Here is a 26,427-nt window from a genome sequence, read left to right as displayed (position 1 = left end):
GTTGGCCATGCATGTTCACTATGTTGGGTTAATTCATAACTATTATTATCTATAAAGAGAGAATTTGCTTAAAAGCAATTGCCTTGAAATATTTAATTCCTCCCCAACTAAATCTTCTCATCACCTCACCATTCAAAATTGACAACTTATCATTTAAAAAAGAAATGTTTACATTTCCATTCATCTTTCTTAGTTCTCAAACGATGGCGAAGACAGGGTTGTTCTTTTTTAAAATGATGACTTAAAATGAATTCAGGACATGTTCATATGTAGTAGAGTTTAAACTCTCCAGTGTTTGTTGAAGTCGAGAAAGTTGTCTTTGCTCAATGAATTTTGTACCAAGGTAGTTGTCGTGAGGTAACGGTGTTGGCACAAATATGGTTTTCTAATTCGAGTTTTGTATTATTCAAACAGTCAATTACATCACAAACAGTCTAACAAATGAGATAATTAACAATTTTGGTCTAGCTTTACACATATAGTTCATTGTTATGGTCACTCGAAAATCTACCCTCTTTTTTAATTAGTCAACAACACCATGAGGAGGCGTGAGTTTAAACTCTTGACATTTGGGTAGAAGATATATATTTTAACCGGTTTGATAGAGATTTGAGTTGGCATAAAGATAGAAAAAAAATAAAGAGGAAATAATTGATATTTTGACAAAATAATAGAATAGGGGAAGGGGGAGTTGCAGTGAGCTAAAGGGTGAGGAGAGGAGGCTAGCTTTTTGTTCAGTGTGAAAGTTGAATATGGGACAAATTCATTTATGGAAGTTCCTTCCTTGGAGTAATTAGGGAAATTTCTCACCACACCCTCCTCCCTCCATTGGCTCACCATCACTTAAATATTGTTGACCACTTCCCTTTTGGTTTTGAAAAATTTGATTCTTGAATTAATATACTAAGTAATATATTCAGAAAGGAAAGAAAAATTGTGTGTAGAGGCACAAAGCGACGCGGTTGCTCCCATTTTTCTCCTTCTGTTCACTGTTTTTTCTCCTCGCAGTCGCAGAAGATCACAGAGATGAACGGATACTCATAGTACTCCCGTACTCTGTTCTACCCCTACATCAAAGTTCAAAACCTTACTTTACTGACCATTTTGGAGCGAGAGCGAGAGAGAGGGAAGGGTCTCGGTGTGGGCACTGTGAGTTTTAGTGGGTGACCCAATAGAACAAATGCCCCCCTTCCTTCAGTCTTGGATTTTGGGTCTAATTTTGCTTTCTTGAAAGTTGCAAACACGCAGAGCTTCTCTTCAAATACAATACTCCACACTGTTGTGTTGTGTTGTGTTGTGTTCTGTTTCCCAGCGCCACTTTGTCCATTGCCCTCTTCTGCGCCACTTTGTGAAAAGTGAAACTGCCCTGTTTCTTAGCCTGGAAAATGAAATGCCAAGAAACTGGGATTTCTCTTCTTCTTTCGATTCCTTCTCTCTTTGTCGAATAATGAAAACAGGGGATTCGGCCCCCGTTTTTTGTTTGTTTGTTTACATGTCATTCCAACAGTTTAGGGAGCAAATGCGTTACTTCCTCTGTTGCCTTTTGATTGTTTGAATAGAGGGAACCCAGAAACTAACCATGTATTTGAAGCCGCATTTGTGTTTCCTTCTAGTTCCTCTGATTTAATTGATTTCTTCTGATATTTTAGTTCGTTATTCTTTGTATTCATGCGCCTACGCGCTAATCCCAGACCCGTTAACCAAGAATCGTTTGGGTTTTCCTTTGTTGTTGTAACCTTTTGAAATAGTTACATGATTCGGTGAAGCAATGAGAGATGGAAATTCCAAGAAGAGCAAGGTTCAGAACTTTGCCATTACTTCTTTGAGTTTTTCTGTCTCTATTTTTCTGGGTTTAGTATGAAATTAATTAATGACCTTTTCTTTTCTCTTTGAAGCTTTCATGGACCAAGACATTATTCAAGAAGTGGCTGAATATCAAGAGCAAATCAGAAGATTTCGAGGCAGACGATGGCGTTTACGGTGGGGAATCCTTCTTTTGGAAAGAAAAATTGCTAATTGAAATTCCCAGAAACTAAAATTACTGGGTTTGCTTTAATGGTTCTGGAAGACGAGCACTTCGGTTTGATGGGGTCTGCCTGCTCAAGATCTATCGAACGGAAACTCAATTTAATCTCTCCTCTTCAGTGAATCTTCTGTTCTTGTTGACGTTCGAAAATGAGTAAACAGTGGCAAAGCTTTAACAGCTTTATGGTGTTCTTTTTCAGGTGGGCATGAAAAATGGAGGAACGGCCAACCAGAGGAGGCATGCACCACCACGAAAAGCCAAACAGGTTTAGGATCAAGCTCCATCCTCATCGCAAATGAAGTCTACTTTTTATTTTCTTTCTAAAATTTCTGTGCTTTTTTTTTTCTATGTAAATTTCAGAGGGATCGAGCAAGAGGAATTTTGAAGGAATCCTTCAACATAGTTTTGAATTTGATGCTCCACAGACTAACGCCGTGAACAATTACAGGTATGTTTTATTTCCTTGTTTCCATTGATATTTTGGATAAAGATTGTGCTTAAAGTCTTTAACTCCCTCTCTCTCTCTTCCACCCCTCTCCCTTCTTTCTCTTTCTGTTTATATGGACAGAATATTTGTAGCCACTTGGAATGTTGCTGGAAAGTCTCCTCCAAATTATTTAAGTCTCGATGATTGGCTTCCGAGCTCTACTCCTGCAGATGTATACGTTCTTGGGTGTGTCCTACTGCTCGGAATTGTAATCTGTTTCTTAGACTTTTAAGTTTATGTTAAATCTTTTAAATAGTAGAGAAGTTTTTTTCTTTTTGGCTCCCAGATTTCAGGAAATTGTTCCTCTGAATGCTGGCAACGTGTTGGGAGCAGAAGACAATGGCCCAGCTAAAAAATGGCTCGCTCTTATTAGGAAGACTCTAAATACTATTCCTGGCAATGGTGCTGGTTATAATCCATCTTCCCCATTCCATGATCCATTCACAGAAATGGATGCAGATTTTGATGGATCAACCAAGCACAAGGCTTTGTCGTTCTTCCATCGACGCTCGTTTCAGTCCACAAGTCGCAGCATGAGAATGGATACTAACATTTCAATGCAAAAATCTCAATTGGATCGAAGATTCAGTGATTTTGATCAGGTTATGTTTGGGCACAGGCCAAGTGATTATGACCCCAATTGCAGGTGGGGTTCATCCGATGAAGAGAATGGACAGGGGGACTCTCCATTTGTCTCCCACTATTCGCCTATTTCCCACTGTGGTTCTTTCTCCATAGATGATAGAGATAGACAACCTGGGCGCTCAAGGTACTGTTTGGTTGCCAGTAAACAAATGGTTGGTATATTTCTTACCGTGTGGGTGAAAAGTGATCTGAGGGACGATGTCCGCAATTTGCGAGTGTCCTGTGTTGGCAGAGGATTAATGGGTTATCTTGGAAACAAGGTAAGACTTGGTTTCTGTAATCCTTTTCATTTTTTCAAATTTAAGAACCTCTTGTAAACTCAGTTAAAAGTGGGTCATTATTGATGCCTGGTGTTCTAGGGAGCAATCTCAATTAGCATGTCCTTGCACCAAACAAGCTTCTGCTTCATTTGTAGCCATTTATCATCCGGGCAGAAGGAGGGTGATGAGCTTAGGAGGAATGCAGACGTTATGGAGATACTGAGGAAAACTAGGTTTCCCAGGGTTAACGGCATGGAAGATGAGCACTCCCCTCAAACAGTTCTAGAGCACGAGTAAGATCATCCTTCACTTCAGCATTTACTATCATATTTGGGTCATCTTAACCTTTCAATGATTCTCGTTTCCGATTTCTCTGTATTATTGAATTGATTTTCAATGATGACTTTCTTTGTTCAGTCGGATTATTTGGCTGGGCGATTTGAATTATAGGATTGCGTTGTCTTATCAATCTGCAAAGGCTCTGGTTGAGATGCACAACTGGAGAGCATTGTTGGAGAATGACCAGGCAAGTTTCTGTTAACTAATATGGTGGATAGCATACTTGTATTGGTTGTTACTCTCCCAAAGCTTTTAAGAATTGGATGGTTCACGTTATCAGCTTAGGATAGAACGGAGGTGTGGGCGCATTTTTGAAGGATGGAAAGAAGGGAAAATCTGCTTTCCTCCGACCTACAAATATTCTTATAACTCAGATAGATACTCGGGAGATGTTAGGTATCCCAAAGAGAAGCGGAGGACTCCTGCTTGGTAATTTCTCTTCCTGTAAAGGAGCAATTGTAGTTATGAAGTAACCTTCTCCTCAATTACACCACTTATGATTATGGCTTTTTAATTGAAGGTGTGATCGAATATTGTGGTACGGTAGGGGTCTGAATCAATTGTCTTATGTTCGTGGAGAGTCGAGATTCTCAGACCATAGACCAGTTTGCAGTGTGTTTTTGGCTGAGGTTGAGTCTCTAACTTCAAACTGGATTAAGAAGGGTCTTGGTTATTCCAGTAGAAAGATTGAAGCTGAAGAGCTATTGCCTAAACATGAATGGTTATTTGGGACTTGATTTCTTTGGAGAATCTTCTCTAGACGTAAAACTTCAAAAAGAAAAAAAGAAGACAGTTCAAAAGGGGATCCAGAGCACTGCTATAAGGTAAATATTTGAAAAGGAGACTGCTGGCCAAATAACTTCTGTCATGCATTTATATAGTACTGTGATTTTACTTCCAATGACAGTTAATTTTCATTACATTATCTTTGGGAAATATCTGTTAACGAAATATGATTTCCTTGGGAGTTCAAACCTCTGTTTCATCAGACCAAAAAGGATGCAATCATTAAGTTTACTTGATTATTTATTTATATTTTCTCTGCTTTAAAGAATTGGTGACAAGGACCTATTTTTATTATCCTTTGTGATCTAACTGTTCTTAATAACAGATGATGAATCACAGACCATGGTGGCCACTGGTCTGCCTTTTGAGTTAAATAGGAAGCCTCACATGTTTGACAATTGAAGTACGTGCTCGATTCAATTGACTTTATGAATCGAATGTATAGCTTCGAACTATGCACATTTTCATGTCATGTTTCTCATTAAAGCTTTTTGTTGAGATCTTTTGCACTAGTCATCTTCTCATCTGTTAATTTTGGTCCCCATTTTGCAGGTGGGCACTGCCAAAAAGCTCCTTTGTCTCCATAATTATGGAGGTTTCTAATGCCTAAAATCCAAAAAAGAAGGTTGGTCATTCCCTTTATCTCCTTTTCTTGGTCTGGGTCAACTTCCTTCTACAAATCCATGTCAGTTTCTTTCCCTTTTTTTTCTCATTGCATCTTGTTGATCCTTATTCCAGATGAAACTTGAGTCGATCTTCTTGACCCCGAGCTAATATGGACAGGACTTTGTGACCTTAGCTAGACCATATATGATATCAGTTGCAAGGTATAATTATATTGTTGCTCATGCTCTTGATATCTAAAATCTTTTGAGGTTTTGTCAACATTTTTGGCCGAGTTGCCAACCCTACCCTGAATCAAGTATTTCTATCTGCTTGATATCGACTGTTCCAATGCCATAAATGAGAGTAATGTGTGTTAGTTGATCTTATCGTCGGTTCGGTGCCTTCATCGCGAAATTACTAGACCTTGACAGTTTCTTTGGATATGTGTCTTTAACGACTTGGAAAATTACAGTTTTTTGTTTTTTAACACACCATCTCTAAGCAGAGTTACCTTCCTAACCTTTTTTCCTTTTGTTCCTTTCATGTGCATATTCAGGACAAATGAAGGCAGAGAGAGGGGACAAGTCCTCCATGTCTAAACATTTGCAGTCCCTTTGAAATGAAAGGAAATAAATAAATGGGCCCTTTTTCTTTGAGGTAAGGAGGGAGGAGGGGTTGGAGAGATATAATATCGGCTTCTCACAATTAGGACACTTTTTCCTGTTTTCTTTGTTATTTAAATATTCTTTTATTCTGCGAAATAGAAAAAGGGTATTGTACAGATGACATCAAACTGCAGCTGCAAGTGGGGAATAAAAAAAAGCTCTTATTCCCATTCATGTGGCCTGTGGGTGTTGGTTGTTGGTTTTTTCTGAGAATTACTCATCTTTTGTCTCCACTTTTCTTTTCTTTTACTGGGGATTGCCATGACCACCATGATGCCTGAATTTCAACTTAGCCCTCTTTCACGCCAAACTTGAACTGCCCCAAATACCTTCAAATGAGGGAGCTTCAAACTATCGTGAAAGATCATGATTCATTCACAATCACAACATGACTAAAAAGGAAAAAAGAACCAAAATTTCAACTATATACTAGCTCGATTCCCTTCCTTTCACATGAACTGGAACTTGGGAGGAGTCTTACTGGTGGTCTTTTGAGAATTCAACTCAAGAATGCTTGATTTCTATTTTTGAAGAGCAAAGTTCAGGAAAATTTGTAAATCCAGCAGCAGACACCTTTTAAAGGCATCAAATATATTAGTAGATCCAAAAAGGCAAAGAAAAAGTTTGTAGGAAATGGCAGGTGCCTAATTGGTGAATGCATTAGGTGAACGTGAAACGAAAACTGCCACTGCCACTTAGTTAAGGAACATTAAAAATTCTCACAGCAGTAAAAAACTGGCCGACTCCATTCTGTTTTTCACCAAAACAGCCTAAGAAAGTTACCATTTTGAAGACACACAGCTGAATCTTAAACGGTTGGTATTGGCCCAAAAGCTATGTGTGTGGCCTCACCCTTTACTCTGTGTTTGTGACCCCACTGCATTTCTTCTCCCTCTGTCTAATCTTATTCTCACATTTACTGCCCCCATCGTACCATTATCAGTCTTTTCAAAAGGACCTGTCTTTTTCTCTCCATTTTCTTCTTATAAGATGGCATATTTAATGTCTCCTCACCTTCCCTTCCTTGTTACCATGGAAGAAAAATGAGACATCAAAAAACAGTGAGCAGTTTGGAAGCTGTTCTATTTTTTACTGAAGTGTTCTACAGAACCCATTTGATTAACTGCTGTTTCTTAGGCGCTTTTTTTTTCTCTCTCTCAATTTTTTTATATAGTCTACTTTTTAGATCTTCTTGAAAAAGTTATAGGCTCTGATCTTAAGTGCATTAACTTTTTACAAGCTATTAAACTACAATGACAAAAAATATCCCATCATACAACTAGGAGAGCCTCTGATTGTTGATAAGTTAACTGAATCCCATTAGAGAAGAAGGCAGAGGACTTGATTAACACGAAACGTGATTGTGGAAAAAGATGAATTTTGAGACATGTTTTATCGTTTAGTCTGATCAAATCCCAAAATTTTATGGAAAAGTTGCAAGTCTTATGACTTTAGCTTCCAAGAATTGCAAAGCTTGAAACTGACCATTTTTACAAACTTGTTTCAAGAATATATACACACTTACTTTACGTGTGGCAAAAACTGCATTAAAAAACACCCCATATATTTAATATTTTATATGCAACTTCTAACTTTCACAAACTGTCCTTCAAAAAGTATACGTGTAGATAAAGACCCAAAAAGAAATGAAATGAATGCTATTGCTATAAGTTATGTCATTTGAATGGAGTCAGAAAACTGCAACTTTTTCAGCTCGACACTAATAACCATGAGACTTTGTCCAAGTGAATAAGCAAACATTCTCATGTGTACAGTGATTTGCATTTATAGTTTCTTTAGCTGGGAAGTTTGAAATCATGACTCTTTAAGAATGGCTGGCTGTGGCTGGAAAGGAAATGAAAAAGATCTATTAATTATTTGCTAAATTATTTCTGGTTTGTGTTTTATCTATCAAACATTGAGATGGGGTGCAGTGGGGTTTCAAAGTCAACTTATTTGATCTTTAAATAATTATATAAAATTATTGAACTTAACAGTGATTGAAATCACTCTCTTCTCTCTGTTGTTGGATTAATATTTCTTTTATATTAGGTTCTGCTCTATAATCCCATTTTTTTAATCTAGCTATCTTGTTCTTTGTTTGCTAGTTCTATTACTAAATCACAAATAACATATGTCGGGCCATTACCTTGCCTAGTAAACCGACATAATTAACCTTGTTCCTTCAGCTAGTCAATTGGCTCCATGGTTTGTAAGATGCATTTTTTGTGTCATATGTGTGTATAGATATATATGCTATTAAATTATTCGGTAGAGAGAGAAAGTGATAATTAAAAGACAATATCATTTTCCTAGGTTGTTCTCTTCTGTGATTTTCTCTCTGTTTCTGGGTTTGGTTCTCATCATAATTCAATCCTACGCTGATATGTTTCCTAATATGAAAACGATGGCAGAATTTGGAAGCACGAAATGGTAAGGGCCCATTTGGTAACGTTCAACCATTGTTTCTTGTTCTTGTTTCAAGAAAAATGAATTGTATATCCCAACGTCTATGAATTCAAGTATCGTAAAACAATCTTTTTATTTATGTTTTGGAACAAATTGGAAATGGGAACAAAAAAGAAAAACTTGTTTTGATTGTTTCTAAAACCCACTTGGTAATATTCATATTTCTTGTTAGAAAAATGAATTGCATAACCCCAATATCCATGAATTCAAATATAATAAAATAATTTTTTTATTTATGTTTTGGAACAAATAGAAAACGGAAACAAGAAAGAAGAAACTTGTTTTGATTGTTTCCAAAATTTCTATATAATTTTGAGAATGTTTAAAAAAAAAAAGAGAGGAACAAGAAGTGTAGTTAGTTGTAAAGTGTTTAGAAAATTGAAAACGAGAAACGAGAAACATAAATGTTACCAAATGAACTCATAGTTTAGTTGCAAAATGTTTACCTTTCTTAAAAAAATTGAAAATGAGAAACAAAAAATGTGAATTAACTTACTTAGATCGTCCTTAACACACACCGCTAAAACAGATGCTAAAAAAATGGCAATAACAGCTCCTACTCACTAATGTTTCTTGAAACTGCTCTCCTAACTCAGTGTTGTATATGTAAGACACGTCAGTCCCATAATTGGTGGAAAATCATTTGTTGATTGAAAAAGGTATAGACATTATTTATAAATCAGCAACCGACCCAGTTGAATGATTCTGTCACATGCATCTACTTGTCGAGACAATTTTATATACAGCCTTCCCTCACCTTAGACTACTCCCCAAACCAACACTTGTGCAATTATTCGGTCTATCAAAAGTTGTCCATATCTTCAAACACTTTGATTTGATTACAAAACCATACAACTTAAACAAATATTCACACCCTTTAAATATTATCTGATTCAATAATGCATTTTGTACTGCATTTCCCTCGGCTTGGTCCATATGGATTTTAGTTTCAGGGTCAATTATTTCCGGTAAATAATTTGGTGTTTTCATTATGTGGGTGGTTGTGATTTAAAGAGATAAATTGGGCCACAGGTAGAAACTACAACATTGAATGGATTGATACAGTAGTAATTGTGAGAAGAATGCAGCGTTGGCATGGATCATGGGGACCAATAAAGCAGAGATTTTGAAGCTTGAGAGGTAAATAATTGAAGATCAAGGTTAATAGAAGGTTGAAACTGATAAGGTTATTCATTTGGGCACGTGATATCACGTGAGCAAGCATGAACATGCATGTACATATATGATCACAGTCAGTGGTTAAGGTTGGTCCAAAAATGGAAGAGAATCACATTGGGCCAAGACAGTGATTCTTTTGCTAAAGTTGCCAACACCCCACTGTTTGATTGATATTGCTGACTTATTTGCAGAGTTACGTTGAATTTAGCACAACCCCATAATCGAGTGAAGAGATAGAGCCATAACTTTTTCTCCCTTCCATAAGTTACTGCAAGAATTGCCACAAGTGGATAGGTGGTTTCTGGGTTTGTGTGAGAGATTTTTCAAAATTAGATGGGATGTGCAATTAATGTCACTTGTTCAAAGTCCACCATTTGAAACATAAAAAGACACCCTTTAAATTGTTAATTAATTGGACTGTTGAAAGAAACACTGTCTCCAATGGACATGAATGAAACAAGACGACAATACCAAAGCTCGTGGCTAAAGTATGAAGATTGTTGGCTTTTCTGTCATCTAAAACATGAGTCAAAAGTCAAAACAGAAGGCATTTGAATCCGTGCAACAGCCTAAAGTTAACGCAGGCGCCAAAGTTTGGAATATGAAGCAAGATTCAAGCATTCATTTTTATGGCAACTCTGTTTTGACAGATAATGTTGTGTAAATTCAAAGGTTGTGCTTGGTTTACTTGTTAAAGATGGCGTGTGTTTGTGAATGTCAGAAGGAAGGGACAATGGATGAGAGCGGGGAGATCCAAAAATTCACGAGTCAAACAATATGCAAAAGCCAATCTCTGTGATATGATGATACAATACAAAAAAAAACCCAAATTAAACTGCCACTTCTTTTCATGTTGGGGTCAGAGGATTTCCCAAGTGATTCAACTCTGTAGAGAATGAAAGGGAGTTGGGTTTCCCCATTATTCCACGTGCAGCGAAACCCAACTGATCCATCATTTTTGCCAACAGTTAAAATACAGAAAGAGGTTGATTTGGTTCACCAGCTCCACACTGATTCAATCACATATTTTAAGTTAAGACAGCTCTGCTGTTAATTTGGTTCACCAATCTCTATATTACCTTTGCACAGGTGTAAAGGACAACAGTTCCACGATCATATATTGTCCGCTTTGAATATTTATTCTTAGTTTTACCAAAAATTATCTCATATCAATAGAGATAATTGTCCTACCCGACCATTGGGCTTTGTTTGCATTTTTATTACAAATCCAACGAGCTTTCGCAACAAAAAGAAAAGCAAGCCAGATCCAAAAATAATACATTATAAAGACGGGAATGGTACTTTGGAGTTGTAAAGTATGGTTTCAGCTCTGCGGTTAATCATTTGCAGTGAAGTGTCAAATCAGCAATCAGCCATGTTTGATCGCTGCTACTGCAGTTATCATAATGACAATGCTGATAAATAAGTAAATACCAGTGGATAAATCAATGGTTGCTCCTCTGTCATTGGATCTTTCTGTTGTTTGGTCCCAAGTAAAAGTGGGTGAAGAAAGTAGCTAAGTAAAACAATGTTGTTCCTGGTTATGTAATGTTATGTTAACCATTTGTCCTTTCATTCTACCTCGATTTTACAAGTCCACTGTTTGTGCCAAAAGTGTCTTTTAAAGTTTTAATTTAAATATTATGTATTATGATTTTTAAACACCAAGCCGTCTTAGCTCAGCTGGTAGAGCGCATGGCTTTTAACCATGTGGTCGTGGGTTCGATTCCCACAGACGGCGGATTTTATTTTTTAGAGTTTGTTTTTTTGAATGTAGTTTATGTTCCATTAAATATATATAAAAATTCACAGAATAGGACACGCATGCGATAATTAATGGTAACTTGAGAATTTTAAACCAATAAGAACGATTAGCCTACTATTTGTTAGATGCTATGCTGATTTGGTCCTGATGCATTAAACTTTGTCAATTATTTTCTATCATTCGTTTTGCCAATTACTTTATAAATTGGTTAGATGTGGGTTTTTCATTAATGGAATTAATTATACCACTCTCTTCTTAGTTCATTAAGTTGTTTCCTAAGAATCCAGATGCCTAATTGAATGTATTATGGAATAGACAAAATGCGTGTTTAGAAGAGACGGTAGAATTAGTGATTTTGAAATTTTTTTTTAATATAATTGATTTTCAAAAATCAACATTCAAGTACACTTAAAAATTAATTTAAAGTGATTTTAAAGTCTGCTATAATTAATTTTTTAATTTACCAAATATGATCCATGGAAAAGAAAATGATTATGAGAATGACAAAATTATAGCTAAAATCACACCCCAATAGCCAATGATATGATAATAATACCTTGACGTTAATACAACTTTCTCCGCAAAGACAACCCACCAAGGATTTCTCAATGACAGAGGATAATTCTTCTACTTCTATGCAACAACTTAGAGTATGTTGGAGAGTAAGAGTAAAATTAGTAACTTTATTAAAAAAAAAAAAATTCAAGTATAATTGATTTTCTAAAATCACCATCCAAATAATACCTTCAAAATCAATTTAAAGTAAGCTTTTCTAAAATAAATTGCTTATATTACCAAAATGATTAATGGAAAAAGAAGTGATTTTGCCAATGACAAAATGAACTCCCTAAGCATATGGAAGTATATCGACAAAACTATAAACCAAAAAGTTTTGAGGCTTAGATATACTACTTTTCAGTTTCACGTGGGGTTGAGTAGAAAATCATGTTGTGTCATAAAGCTTCATGTGATTCGCAGTCGTCCTCGTCCTTTCAAAAGCATGAATGAACAATAATCTCAAAAATGGTAAACAAATAACAAACAAGGAAATGGAAAACAAGTTGCCGCCAATTACAACACAGATGGATCCTCATATTCTGTATTATTTTCTAACCTAGTAGAACCATGTCTTCGGAATTGGATAGAAGCAACTTTTAAAGGTCAGGCATGCCCTTCCCTGTTTTAGCATCATAAGTTTTCTCCAGCACCACATCCATTGGAGTATCCTTGGGACCAGCTGCGAATCAACAGATATGACCAAGTCAAAAGGTGCAGACGTAGTTAGAGGAATAACTTCAAGGCAAAAGTTAGAGAACTATATTGAATTTCACATGCACGCCAGAGTGCCTAAGCACAAAGTTCATGTTTAAGCATCAATCTTCGCACCTCGAGCACAGTACATCTGTTGGGGTGGTCTGAAAAGCTAATGCAAACCAGACCCCGAGTCTATCGATTTTTCCTTATCAAATTGACTAAATTGGTGTGGATCGAGATACATCAGAATTATGCATGAAGTCTATGTTTCATCAAAGATGCAATGTTGGTCATTCAGGTATTCTAATTTGTTTTTCAAGAATATCGAAAACAACAGTATTGACATCCTTCACAGAATTAGTTACTTGAGTTATTATGGGTGCACGGAAGAAAACTTTTGTAACAAAGACAAGAATTGAATTATTATCAACCCATTTATAGAAGCCGTATAACATTCTATTTACAGTACCTGCAACACTGAGAAAGAGAGAGGACAAAAATAACCTAGCTAAGTATTACAATTTAAATGAAAAAATCAGCAGCCTAAAGAATAAAAGATAAAATCAGCAGCTTAGTTCTTCATTTGACTATTATAAGTTCTAACATCCCCTCAAGCTCACAATATCTCAGTGAGCAACTATGAGCTTGTTACAAAGCTTTAGAAACAACTTGTGGAAGAGCTTCCATCAATATCTATTTGGAGTATGACGAACATGAACAATAAGAGATCTATTAACCACGTGATCATGAACAAAATGTAATATTTTATAATGGTTCAAAGGTTTAGAAACAACTTATGGGACGAGCCTCCATTAATATCTATTTGAAGGAGTATGATGAACATGAATAATAAGAGATCTATTAACCACGTGATCATGAACAAAATGATTTTTTTTATTTTTTTTAGAGTGTCCATGTCAACTTGCACGCATCTTATCACAGAACGACTATTTGACCCTACTACATTTGGTTACCAAAGAAACTTGTAGGATATTAAATCTTAGGTTAGTTAGTGACCACCATGGTCGAACCCATTCAAGCCCTTCATTTTTCTCATTGGTCCCAATGACAAGAAGATCAACCCATGGTGAAGAACAAAGTGATAATTGGCTTTCACACATTATGTATGAGCATGTAACACAGGATTTGAAACTAAAATACATCACACTAAAATTATCACAAAGAAGAATTGGAGCACAAGAAATAGGATGATGAAGGATGGGTTCAAGAGCGGCCGTTGATCTTGCTTGACATGAGGTCTAAGCTGATTTGGTAGAAAGATGGGTCTTGTGGTGTATAGCCTGGTCTATGATTGACCCATGTTGACTTGAACACAACGGTTGTGCACACTGAATTTTTTTTTCTTTTTAGTTAACTTAGTTCTAATATTAGCGATATACTACGATGTTTTTAAATGAAGGATTCTCTTCTTGTATCTAAATCAACTATAAAAGCATCATATTCTTTCTCTTTTTTTTCCTTTTTTGTTAACAAGAAACAAATTTTTCATTGATGATATGAAAAGTAATAGAAGCATTATATTCAACCACAAATCCTCCCTATTAGAAGTTCACCTGTTGTTGGTTCACTGATTCTAACCAAATTATTAGCTAATTTTCTGATCCTGCAAGTTTCACATTCCGAAGCTTCCTCCTAAGGTTCATGGTTGTGGCCTTCAAGGTGTCGTTGTCCATTGTGGCTATTGCATGCCAGACAGAACAAGCATTCCATACTTTGGATTGATTTGAAGTCTGTTTTCATTGCAGTATTGAAGAGGACACAAGGTTTGATTCCTCAATAGCATGATAGCATTCAATAGTTGGTTTTGTCACAGCAGATAGTTTTCATCATAGAATGACAAAAATAAGAAAGAGATTGGTTTGGTGGAAAGCTGAAAGTAGCTGAGGTATTTATGTTGCTTCGCTTGGAGGAAAAGATTGGTGAGTGTAAGAACATTGATCGATGTAGATCAAGAAGAGACCATATAAGCTTTCGTTTAGAGCTCTAATACCCAAAAAAAAAAAGTTTTCTTAATAAAGAAGGCAAGGAACTTTTTACCATCGGACTAATTTCAACCCATTTACAACAGGCTCATCTGTATAGCACTCTATTATGGTACCTATTATACTGAGAAACAGATAGGACAAGAGAATAACTTAGTTGACTAAGTAATACAGAGACTAAGCTAAGATGTTACATATAACTTCAACGACTCAATCAGCAGCCTAAAGCATAATACAGAGATCTTAAAGATATGACCAATTAACACGATAAGGCTCATCTCAGACTATAGCTCTTGGAAAGAACAAATAATAACGTGAAAAAGGGAACAAAGGAAAGGTCCAACTACAAATGTATGCCATAGAAGCACCTTAGAGCAGAAAACGTAGCAAATAACAAGAGAAAAAAATTAAAGAAGAACAAAGTAAATAAAAATAAATAATGAGGTCTATAAGATTTAGGTCAGTACCAACTGTAGGTCTGGGAGTAGTCCTTATCTTTAAGATCTCTGGACGAGGAATTATGGATCCCGAGGCTCCAATTCCTCTTGATACCCGTACTTTAGAACCATCTTCAAGATATCTGATACCAACCTTACAAGGCTTCCTGCAAAGGAATAATATTTGTCACTGCTCCAGTTAAAGGCAAAACAATTAACAGCCAAGGATAGTATCCAGACCCTGTTGCTGGATCAACAACTTGAACATTTGATACGTGTAGGGGGGCTTCAACTGTAAAGATTCCACCTTCATGGCCCTGTCCTTGCTTAATGTGTTTCTTCACCTGCATGAAGCAGAAAAGTGAATGACAGAGAATTGAACTGACACACTCATATCATGTGCAACTGCTGGAACCATGAAACGACAAGATTCATAAGTAGTTGTAGGAGGAATCGTAGCAAAAAAACAAGACTCATAAGCAAACTAATGGAACCATAAAATAGCATTCATCCAGACAGCAGCATCTGTATATTACACAAGTTGATGAAATAAACAGAATAACTAGACGTTTTTCACTAATTGACATCCTACTATCCTTGAACATTAATAGATTGTTGACACTGATTGAATGGAAAATGGTTGTTGAAAATACTTCACAGATTCAAAGAACATCAAGCATAAGTTTAAAATTGGTCTTGCTCCTGTTAAATTGGTAAGGATAAAGTCAGTTACATAATGTCATTACTAGAACACAGTATTTGAGCCCCCTACCCAAACTTTCAAGATGGAACTCTAAAAATGACTTTAGATATATTCATTTGGTGTAAAGCACTCATACAAAGGGAAAAAAAAAAGGTTACAAACCAATCACTTGCACTGGTTCAGTTGCTTGCATTATCACATGTGTGCCTGAAAGTGCCCAAGCACCATAATTGAACAGGAGGAAGCTCAACTCTAATTGGCAACCATTTGCTTACCAGGTTTTTACCCTCGACAATGACACGATTTTGAGAGCGAATGACACGCTTGATTAAACCAGTTTCTCCTTTATCCTTGCCTCTGATAATCATCACCTATGTCAATTACAGACAATCATGATTATCGTAAGGAAACTTGCAACAAGAGAAAATAAAGCATTTATCTTAAAAGTTTCCTTTACATTATCTCCTCTAAGAATTTTCCAATGCCTAATCAGCTTTTCAGCAGCCTTCCAACCCATTTAACAGAAATGCTAATACCAGAGCTATTGCTGCCAATATCTGCACAAGTTACCTCAACAATCAGCAGTTCATCATTCAGGTCATTCTACACCTTCATTACCACTTAGAACATGGATGAAATACTAAGTAGAAAAACCCAAGCAGATCCCAGGGATTTATAGCATACAATCAGTGGCAAGAAAAGTACGTGAGCTTGGTAACCTCCAGCAATTCATCCTGGCTCGGTTCATTGGTCAAATCACCAGCAAAGCAGAAAAGATAATTTATTCTCCATCCGTGCATAAATTTAAAGCAAAAAAATTGGTGATGAAGTATTTTCGATCAAGGATTGTGGAATATTGAAATCTTACCCTAATATTTGTTCATCGGAATACACCCGCAATACATGCTAACTATAAAAATAGAAAGCAATAAAAAAATAGAATATCAATTTAAATGTCAGCACATATCCACGAATTCGACGTTCCGCAAGCATTCAGAGGTTCTTCCGAGTCACGTCATCGAAGCATAATTTTGCATTAGGAACTAAACCAGGATGTTAATTATGAAATGCACGGGAAATGTTGGTTTTCCAATAACATAAACAAAACAAAACCTTCAGAAACATTTAAAGGAACATGTGATATGGACTTTACAAGGGTCACATAAGGAAACAAAAAGGCATCATCTGAAACGTAGAACAGAGATAAATTTCAACCTATTAATGGGGTCCTTGATTTATCTAAATTTCCGGACCGTTTTCCTCTCTGCTTGTAAAAGAATCACAAATCACGAACCGTCGAGAAGCACACACGAAAACCCAAGTCCCACAAGTGATGACGAAGTAGAATGCAAACAATAACAATAGCTGTAAGTAATACGAGTACTATTACTCACTGAGCTACAGTGCTGTGCTCGTCTCTTTCGTCCTCCTGAGTCCTACAGCCGAGCCTCTGTTCTTCCGGTTGAAGCTTCCAGTTGAAACCTTTGCTTAATCAATCGCACAACCATCGTCCGCGGGATTTCGGGTCGGGTCTAATTATAGGCAGGTTACGGTCGAAAAGCCTGTGGGGCTCTATGCGGAGTTGGGCTTGGGCCTCATAGAAAATATCCCCATATGTTTATTTTATAATCAATATTTCACAAAACTTCATCATAATTTACACCTTCAGATCTACATAAATGATGATTTTTTGTCTTTAAATTATCCTTAATGGATATACTCTGATTATATTTACAGTGTTATTTTAAATTTATTTTTTTCTTATAAATTAATAGTCAATTAAAAACAATATTTACACTCGTTTATTATATTTTCATAATAATTAAAGCAATGATGTTTAACCATAATTGTAATTAAAAAATAAAGAATATTTACACTTATTGAAGCAAGATGAAAAAGGTATGAAATATCTCAAATTAATTATGATTCATATATATATAAATGAAGTTTTTCATGATATCTAGATATAAAATATGAATCACATTAATTATTAACTTATGTTATAATTTTGACTAAATTACAAAAAAATATTATTGAATGTTGCAGAATAATAAATAAAATATTAATGTGACAGAATCTAAAATAACGTGAAAAACTAACCCAATTAATTAGAACAATTAGTCGCTATCAAAAAAAAATTAGAACAATTAGTCCACACTACAAAAAATATGATTATAGTAAAAAAAAATAGATAGGTTCATAGGTTTTTTTTTTTTTTTGTAATTTAACCTATTAAAAAAAATTAATTTAATTTGTGTGTTTCTAATTTTTCAATATTTTTTCATTTATTCCATCAAAATATTCTTAATTATTATTAGAATATGTTTAAATTTTCTTATTTTTCTCGTCCGAGGGAATGGTGCAGCCCAAGGACAAGAAGCCCAAAGGATTTGCTATTTTTTTCCTTTTTCATCCATTTTCTTCTCTCCTTTTTTCTTTGGGTAAAAGAATGTGACGATGAGAATATGTTTAGATTGTTCGCCAGTTACCATTATAATTTTTTTTTAATGTAATGTTCATCATTATTCTATGGAATCAATCTAAAATTTAATAAAAAAAATTAAGAGAAAGGAAAAAGAGAAAACATTTGTAGTGTAGTGATATATGTGATTGGATACACACACAAGACGAGTGAATATAAGTAATAAGGAATAGAAGTTAATTATATTGAGTTTATTGTATGAAAAGGATGAAATACAATGAAGATGGATTGGATGATAAATAAAATAAATTCCAGGCACTGCATTTTCTCCTTTTCGTTTGGTGTTCGATCACAATTAATCCAACACCTCATCCAGCCTGATGTGCAGCTTATCAGCGGCCTCTTTTTGGGTACAATCTTCGTCGCATTTGACCTCGCAGAAGCTGACGCCCTGCCCATTCTTCTTGCATTTGTCCTCGCACGCGATGAAGCATTCCCTGTAGCGGGCATCGTACTTGTTCTCCGCCGCTGCCGTCGGCGTCTGCATCGCTGCCATCACCACCACGCACACAAGAAACACTGCGACTAATTTGTTGGCCATTTTCTCTTAATTCGTTGTTTGCGTCGCACTGCTTGCCTTGCTTCCTTCCTGTTTTGTGTCGCGGTGTTTCTCTCTGTGTGTGTGTGGATTGCCTTGGTGAAGGAGATGGATGGAGGAGGGTTTTATAGGGATTTGGATGCTAATTTTGGACGCCACCGCTCCTCAAAACCTGGGGGACCCTTTCAACTGCAACGCTACCATTGGCCGCCCTTGCCTGTTGAACTGTTCAAATTTACCCTTTTTTTTTCTCGATTTTTCTGTTTTGTTTATTTGTTTGCTGTAAATATTTTTACCTTGTTCGTCGTCTATTTAAACATTACATGTCATAGTTTTGTTGCGAATCACGGTGATTTTAAAATCTTTTCTACTGTTTGGTTAATAAATAAAATATGAAGGAGTTTAAAATCATGTTAAAAGAAAATTTTCATTTCCAAATAGGTTGGATTTGGAATAATTTGGAATTAAAATGTAACATATTCTAAATTTATCCAAAGAAAAAATAGATCTCGTTTTTTAAATAAATTTACTCACACCACCCTCCACCTTTGTTTTTTTTGGTAAATTGCATATTAGGTTGGTTTTCGATTTTTACCTCCCTTCTTTTACTAACATCTTTTTTGTCATCATTTAATTAAAATATGGTTGATTTTCTATTTTGATTGGTATGTCTTCCATCCTTTTTTCTTTTTATTTCAATTTTTATAACACTAATTTGAGTAAAAAAAAATTTAGTTTCAAATGGATTTGAAAATAGATGGGTAGTTTGGTACATTAAAATTTCTTCATAGTTTTTTTTTTTAACTATATATGGCTTTTTTTTTCTCATTTTTAGTTGAAGGATTGTTTTGCAAAAATAATACTAATTATAATAAATAAGGAAGCAAAGGGCACCACAATAAAAAAGAGACCAAATGGAAAAAAATGAAAAAAAAATTTAGATTATGATTTAAGTTTGTTTAGTTATCTTGTCAAAAAAAAAAAAGGTTTGTTTAGTTATAGGTCTTATTTTGGTTTAGATTTAAAATAATTAATTTTAAATTTTTAAAAAATATATATTTTCAAGAAACATTTACAAGTTATTTTTTGTCTTTTGTTTGTTCAAATTTCATCGGCAAGTTTTACTTTATTAAGTTAATTTGGTTAAATACTATTTCATATTAAAACATTATATTATTATTATTATTTATACAATATTAGGCAAATGGTATAACATTAAAATGTTATTATTTATTTTTATTTATCTCCAAATAATAAATTTTAATTTCAACCATGTTAGATTCGTCGCTTCTAAACCCAGGAATTTGAAATCATTTCTATATTTTAAAATCTTCAAATTTGCTCACATTTTGATGATTATACTGCTATCGTTGCATCGCATCTCGAGCTTCTAATTCAAAATAGATGAGTAAATTTGAGGAGTGACATCAAAGCTAGAATGAACGTGTAATTCGTGAATTTACAGAGTGACTCGAGGGAAACAAATGGGGATATATTAAGCACGCACAATTAAAAGAGGAACGGAAGCAGAAAGGTTCTCAATTGGAACTGAAAACCATTAGGGCTATGGATACGAGGAAGAGAAATGGTGGGCGGAAACAAGATGGAGCAGATGCGGATGGAGCTAAAACGGGTCGGATCCGGTGATGGGTTGCGGTTGGAGCTTGCGACGATTCCACAGGAGGATATGCCGGTGTCAGTTGCGGCGGCTGCGCCTGAGGCTGACTACTTTCCGCCGCCGGAGCCACCACTACTGCTTTGGAAACTGCCCAAACGAAGGACAATTTTGTATGTGCAAGTTGAAATTTCAAGACAAGTATCAATGCCTTGTTGGGTTAATTATCAGCTTTTTAAGAAGTTAATTTGTTGGGAATAGATCACCCATGTTCTAGGTTTTTCAACAAATTCTTGAGTAGAATATTTTTTATAGTGACTGTGAATAGTGTGTGAAAAGGAATCTTGATAGCCATTGTTATGGTACTTAGAAGTTGATATCTTCGTATTGTAATATTTCCAACAAGAGTAGAACTTGCTTTTTTTGTATAAGACTATAGTCTGAACCAATATAATATCCTTGTGTGTTAAGTTTTTCTATCCCTATATCTTATTCCTTATTACTTGCTTAAAGCTCGTTGGAGGAGAAAACCAAATAGTTCGAACTTATATATTTTTTCCGTCATAATTAAGGTTGATTTTGATGACATGGTTATCATGCAAAAGTACTAGAGACTGTTTCATGGAGTTTTCAAGCAAAATTACAGGTTACCTTGTGGGCTTAAAGGAGAAGCAGCGGCTGTAGGAGGCAGAGCAGTTGGTCCAAGAGAAATAGGTCCTGTCAAGTGTCAAGTACAAAAGGGTAAAATTTTAATTACTCTTAGCGGTGTTTAAGAATTTTGAGTTCGATCCTATCAAATGTCAAGTATAAAAGTGAGCATCGCTCAGTAGCAATTGATATATATCTCCAGACAAGAGGTTGGGAGTTTGATGCTCTACCCCACACGTTATACTAAAAAAAGAATTTTGAAGAGAACTAGAGAAGAGCAATCATACCTGGGGATGGCAGAGGAGAACCAGAAGCTGCAAGATATGATCAAAATCAACGCTACAACTCATAGAATCTAAGAGATTGTCAACAAAATGATCACAAATACGAAAAGAATGAGATGAGATATTTTACCTTTGCATTGAGCAGGCAAGTTGGTGATGTTACAAGAAGTTGGAAGGATGAGTGCGAGGGCTGCATTGATGGGCAGAGGAACAGGGACATTGGCAGTGAGTAAAAGACAGGCGCAGTCCATGCTTATACCTGAGAGAGATCTCAGAGTGGTGCAGCAACTTTCTTTTTGTGAAGAACCATTGTTGCTACTTCCAGTGATGACGTTGAAACATGGGGTGAAATTGTTGATCATTGAGGCAGTGCATGGAGAACGAATCTGTCCTTTAACTGAAGAACTGCCTAAAATAGTTGCTGCAACTGAGATGAATGCTAAAGCCTTGAAAGTCTCCATCATATCAGTAAGAAATGGGGTGCACAATGAAACAGAATTCACTCACTGCCATCTTTCATTGGGAGGTTGTTGTAGTTTATATAAGTTTGAGAATTTTGAGGAAAAGTCTGGTAGATTTGAAACTGGGTTTTGGAGTTCAACCAACTTGATAAACCAACATATAATTTACCATTGCAAGAGAAATTTTGGTTTCCATCTATCTCTTCCCCTTTAATGTGTTTGGACTTGGAGTTCTCATTGGGTGGTGTTTGGCATGTTGGTTATACCAAGAGTTGTATTAATGGATTTTTTCTTCCAAAACAAGAAACAGACAAACAGCTTCTAATACTCAGGAGGGTTTGTGTTAGGATCAAGTTTACAAACAGATGGAAGCTCTCATTGCAGAGGCAGACGAGCCAATTTGTTGTTGTCATTGTCAGTGACTTTCCTCATCAATTGTCATTAAAACAAAGGGAAGCTCGTTTGCCGTGATTCAGATGCGGAGTTAGGGGCACAAAGGACCGTGGAATGGAAAACTACTGGGCCAAACAATATTCTCGTTGTCACATAATATACTATATTCTATTTAATTAAAGTCCAGGGGCACGTGCCCGTGGTCCCCACGTGGATCCGCCCCTAATGGTTGGTTTTCATATTAAAAGAACTGAAACTCTACCCAACTGCAGGCTCAACGGTTGCTCTCGTACCTCCATGGACTGCCTTGTTTGCCGACTTTTCTTTGTCTAGATCACAAACCCACAATCAAAATGAAGGTGTTTTGCCATGCTGAAATGTGGTTTACTACACAAGTCATTGGGTCACACCTGTAGAGAAAATTTGGTCACCCACTACGACCAACTTGCGCATGTATTAATTCTTCTTCTTCATTCAGGTTTAACCTGTAAAACCCCCAAATTTCTCTCCTATGGAATAATGTAAATGTTTCATGCAAAACAGCAGCAAAATTGGCCCTGAAGGGATTCTGATAAGTGGCTCTGCAACATGTCAAGAGTTTCAGATAATAGAACACTGCTTACCAAAAAGCTCAAGTAAATTTAATTTTCTAAATTGAATAGTTGCATTAATGCACTCCACGTCTTTCTAAAAGCAAGAAGGGAAAAGTTAAACATGCCCTCTGGATTCATTGATTATCTCTGCTATCTATTTCCAGAAGATTTAGTTGATGTATGCTTTTTCAGAAACTAATATAATAATTGACAATATTAAGGAGGATAAAGAAAGACTGCCAAATGAAACCACCCGAAAAGGCTTTAACACCATTAGTTTGATCAGTAGGAGCATCACAAATAATTGAGTTCGATTGAGTCTCACATATATATATGTAACTTATAAAGTTTCAAAATCTTATAGTTTCATACCATTTAAGGTAATAGATGATCAGTATGATAAATTTAATTGTAATTTTCTTCTTTTAAGGACAGTTTTCAAAGTTAGAGGTAATTAATTTGTTCAGAGAAATTTGCATGTATGTATAAATGTATGGATATCAAAATATATGCAAATTTGTCAAAATTTTTGGGCACAAATCAAGTGACATTCTATGGGTGAGTGAACCACCATGAAAAATTGAACAATAAGGTTCCTCAAAGTGATGTAAGCTCATCTAGAATAGTGCTTAATATTAGCATTTTGCTGAAGAAATTAAATCAGCAAGTATCATAACTAAAATTTTGAGCAATAATGTAACCCCACTTCACAATTCAAAATTGAGAATTACCAAAAACCGTCTCCCATGCCTATTGTCTGCTTTAATTTAGGCATAAACTTCACAGTTTTGCTTTTGGTTTCATCCAAAGCCTCGTATCAATGAAGATAATTGTCCTCATTTATATACTATGAATCATGTTCTTTCCTAACCAATGTGAGACTTTTTTTGCCTTCACCTTACCAGAGATTGTAGTGTATGTTGAATGATGAAATTTTGAGGTGTTCATTTGGTCCCATTAATAAACTGAATATGAAGATTGAATATTCGCGATTTGTATTTGAAACATCATGACACATACATGTTTATGTATAGAGATAAAGAAACAAATATATGATAGATGATTATATGGCTTGATCCAATTGAAACCAATATATAAAATGTAGTTTTCTTTTAAGTTGATCTAATTTTTGGATTTGGATTAATTCTGGTTTGTTTAGATTTGGACATGTGTCCCTAGGTAGCTTCAGATTGAAGAGGTGTTTTGCTGTGAAATATATATTCTACCAAATAAGGAAGGTTTGGCCACCCACTTAAAGCTAGCTAAGATATGAACTTCTGTGCAAAATTATTCATAAAATTGAGTTGAATTAATTTGGATATAAAATGGGACATGGGGTATGGTATTTTTGTAAAGAAACCCAAAAGAAGTAGAAATTAGAAATGGGTATTATTGGATCAGTGGTAGTGGTAATTGTGGCGTTGAATATTCGGCATCAGAGCTTGGGTCAGTCACTTGGTTGCACCACGGCGTTGATAAGCTTATCTCCGTGCTTGAACTTCGTTACTGGAAGCTCTTCTAATTCTTCCACTCCATCTTCCTCTTGCTGCTCACGCCTTGCCAACGTGGTCCAATCGCAGCCACAGTGCCTTTGCTCAGCGCTTAACGGAGGCGCCGCCGGTGGCGGTGTCACCATCAACCCCACTCGAGCTCTTGCGCTTCCCGCTGCTTGCCATCTTCAAACGCCGCCGCCTAGCCGTTGTAACGGTAACCACGCTTTCTTCTCTTTTCTCTTGCATCAACATTGATCACAGCATTTGGCTAATGGTAACTACGTGATGTTAAATTAGTATTGAAAAATACTAACATCATAACTTTGTTAATCTCGTTTCTTGTTTCTCATTTGTAAATTTCATAAGAAAAGTAAACATTTTGTAACAAACTATATTTCTTGTTTTTCATTTTAGAACATTCTTAAAATGGTATAGAAACTTTTGTTTTTCATTAATTTGTTCTAAAATATAAATAACAAAATTGTTTTATCAAATTCTGGTTATAGTTAGATCATGCAATTCATTTTTCTTTATTAAAAATGAAAGAAATATAAATAAGAAATGGTAACTTTACCAAATGAGATCTTAACGACCCAATCTTATCTTCACCACCGTTGAAAATTTAATAACTAATTAATTTTTACAAAAAGTCTTTATTCTTGCATTTTATTTCTTAGTTATCAAACATAGTATTGACAAGATTTTTTCTCATTAGTATTTACAAGGTTGTCTTTAAATGACGTTATTCTTTGCTGCATATTCTAACTTCATTTTAAATATTATTATATCACCAATAAACTAAAAAATCTAAGTCAAATATTCCCGGTATAATATTGTCTGCTTTGGACACATAGCCCTCCACTTTTATTTTTAGCTTCATCCAAAATACTTAATAAGATAATTGTTCTCACCGATCAGGCTATTCTTTAACGAATATGAAACTTTTGTTTGCATTCTCTTCGCAAACCCAACGCTAGCGAGGGATACCGAACCAACACACTAACTTTTAACTTGATACAATGTGAGACACAGATGTTAGTGGATCTATGGCGCGCACGACATCTCCGGTGAGTTCGCCGGAAAGTTCCCCAACTGAATCTTTCGACGACAAAGAAGTTGTTGAAACTCCAACGACGACGACATGGGAAGGCAGTAATTTTGGTTCAGCAACAGCCTCTAGTAGCGTTCCCACAACAGAAGGAAACCCATCTAACAACGGTCTGAGCTTAATCAGCACGCCTTTCTATCTCATCATCAATGGCGGTGTTCTTCTCACAGCTCTGTTAATCTAAATTACCTACCAATGTTTATATGTGTACGTTTGATTTAGCACATGCATTATCCAACCATTTTAGTTTATAACCACATGGTAATATAATTAATATAATTGGAACGTACAGTTTCAGAAATCTTAATTCAACTCCTCTACAGATTATACGAGTTTGAATTTGTCTCTGAATTTCAAAATCGTGCAATCGTAAACTATTCTGTTTCGTCCCTGATTGAAGGTTGTCATTAACTCGAGAAATTGACTCAATTGACTTGAAAAAGTTTCTATTTTGCTCCAACGACCTAAATTATAAAAATTGACTTAACTGACCCAATTTTAACTTTTCTGACATTTCAGAGAGTCTGTAATTACGAATATACCTCAAATGAATTGAACTACAACAAATCTAGCACGGAATCACGTAGGTTGGTGTAATTAAAATCATGGGCGAGTTCCACCTGATTCATGACCATGGATTTATTATAGAGTCACCAACTTAATAATTCTCCACCAAATTTTTGTACTATCATTTATTATATACCCACACATTCTCACCGATTGCAGAGAATAAAAGTATGTTTTAGTCCGTATTGTCCAGAAGCACATCTTTCACGTGGTTTTGAAGAATTTCCATACCTTTTTCAACATTTTTCACATCTTGAATCCATTAAAGGAAGTCAATTTTTCATCTCTGACACCTTGAACGAGGTTAGTTTTTTATTGGTTCATAATATTGTTTTCGATTCGTCTAGAATATGATGTATTTAGTTGGAGTAAATGGAATTTCTGAATTTTTATCAGTATTTTTGTGGGTAAAAGAAGTTACGTAAGTCAATGATTCATGGCCGTGTTTATTCGTTTAATAGTCGTGGTCAATGGTTTTATGATTAATGGCCGTGGTTTTAGGTCGATTGCATACAGATAACCTTGATCGGCTCACGACCATGGTCCATTTTGTCGATTCGTGACCGGGGTGTTTAGGTAGGACCACGGCCGTGGTTGTGTGATTAATGGTCGTGGTAACAT

At 35.6% G+C, this 26,427-nt stretch overlaps 5 protein-coding genes, 1 long non-coding RNA gene and 1 other non-coding gene across 8 annotated transcripts; 4 read left to right on the top strand and 3 right to left on the bottom strand.

Moving 5' to 3' along the window:
* Nucleotides 1-887: 887 nt before the first annotated feature.
* LOC111015230 (type I inositol polyphosphate 5-phosphatase 4-like) lies at nucleotides 888-6,047 on the top strand. The gene is made up of 14 exons (XM_088125998.1): nucleotides 888-1,798; nucleotides 1,896-1,980; nucleotides 2,226-2,291; nucleotides 2,387-2,474; nucleotides 2,595-2,699; nucleotides 2,800-3,418; nucleotides 3,518-3,711; nucleotides 3,836-3,944; nucleotides 4,038-4,186; nucleotides 4,278-4,581; nucleotides 4,869-4,946; nucleotides 5,096-5,168; nucleotides 5,282-5,370; nucleotides 5,706-6,047. Exons 1-10 carry the CDS (start codon nucleotides 1,769-1,771, stop codon nucleotides 4,492-4,494), a joined length of 1,662 nt encoding a protein of 553 aa, XP_087982124.1. The 5' UTR covers nucleotides 888-1,768; the 3' UTR covers nucleotides 4,495-4,581; nucleotides 4,869-4,946; nucleotides 5,096-5,168; nucleotides 5,282-5,370; nucleotides 5,706-6,047.
* Nucleotides 6,048-11,130: 5,083 nt separating this feature from the next.
* Nucleotides 11,131-11,203, top strand: TRNAK-UUU (transfer RNA lysine (anticodon UUU)). The gene has a single exon. It is a non-coding gene; the product is annotated as a tRNA-Lys (tRNA).
* Nucleotides 11,204-12,158: 955 nt separating this feature from the next.
* Nucleotides 12,159-17,149, bottom strand: LOC111015327 (KOW domain-containing protein). Of its 2 annotated transcripts, XM_022290325.2 has the most exons (7): nucleotides 17,019-17,140; nucleotides 16,840-16,888; nucleotides 16,082-16,181; nucleotides 15,900-15,995; nucleotides 15,162-15,265; nucleotides 14,952-15,088; nucleotides 12,159-12,464 (listed from the first exon to the last, which is right to left on the bottom strand). In XM_022290325.2, exons 3-7 carry the CDS (start codon nucleotides 16,139-16,141, stop codon nucleotides 12,382-12,384), a joined length of 480 nt encoding a protein of 159 aa, XP_022146017.1. In that variant the 5' UTR covers nucleotides 16,142-16,181; nucleotides 16,840-16,888; nucleotides 17,019-17,140; the 3' UTR covers nucleotides 12,159-12,381. The 2 variants fall into 2 exon arrangements, with proteins under 2 accessions (XP_022146017.1, XP_022146016.1); XM_022290324.2 differs by lacking the exon at nucleotides 16,840-16,888 and having other exon boundaries at nucleotides 17,019-17,149.
* Nucleotides 17,150-18,262: 1,113 nt separating this feature from the next.
* Nucleotides 18,263-18,842, bottom strand: LOC148211013 (major pollen allergen Ole e 6-like). The gene has a single exon (XM_088125864.1). It carries the CDS (start codon nucleotides 18,645-18,647, stop codon nucleotides 18,402-18,404), a length of 246 nt encoding a protein of 81 aa, XP_087981990.1. The 5' UTR covers nucleotides 18,648-18,842; the 3' UTR covers nucleotides 18,263-18,401.
* A 903-nt stretch (nucleotides 18,843-19,745) lies between these two features.
* LOC148211012 (uncharacterized) lies at nucleotides 19,746-22,720 on the top strand. Its single transcript, XR_015791241.1, has 2 exons — nucleotides 19,746-20,432; nucleotides 20,906-22,720. It is a non-coding gene; the product is annotated as an uncharacterized LOC148211012 (long non-coding RNA).
* On the bottom strand, nucleotides 20,079-21,652 carry LOC111015233 (non-specific lipid transfer protein GPI-anchored 16). Its single transcript, XM_022290190.2, has 4 exons — nucleotides 21,322-21,652; nucleotides 21,195-21,221; nucleotides 20,911-20,976; nucleotides 20,079-20,409 (listed from the first exon to the last, which is right to left on the bottom strand). The coding sequence occupies exons 1-4, from the start codon at nucleotides 21,650-21,652 to the stop codon at nucleotides 20,183-20,185; spliced, it is 651 nt and encodes a 216-aa protein (XP_022145882.2). The 3' UTR covers nucleotides 20,079-20,182.
* A 1,252-nt stretch (nucleotides 22,721-23,972) lies between the features above and the next one.
* LOC111015341 (non-specific lipid transfer protein GPI-anchored 15) lies at nucleotides 23,973-25,564 on the top strand. Its single transcript, XM_022290340.2, has 2 exons — nucleotides 23,973-24,345; nucleotides 25,164-25,564. The coding sequence occupies exons 1-2, from the start codon at nucleotides 24,021-24,023 to the stop codon at nucleotides 25,421-25,423; spliced, it is 585 nt and encodes a 194-aa protein (XP_022146032.1). The 5' UTR covers nucleotides 23,973-24,020; the 3' UTR covers nucleotides 25,424-25,564.
* Nucleotides 25,565-26,427: the final 863 nt, after the last annotated feature.

Source organism: Momordica charantia (genome assembly GCF_013281855.1).
Source record: "Momordica charantia cultivar OHB3-1 chromosome 6 unlocalized genomic scaffold, Mcharantia_2.0 BLBB01000006.1, whole genome shotgun sequence".
Lineage (NCBI taxonomy): Eukaryota > Viridiplantae > Streptophyta > Magnoliopsida > Cucurbitales > Cucurbitaceae > Momordica > Momordica charantia.
The sequence above is the reverse complement of the archived record's forward strand: the minus strand, read 5'-3'. Positions and strand labels throughout refer to the sequence as shown.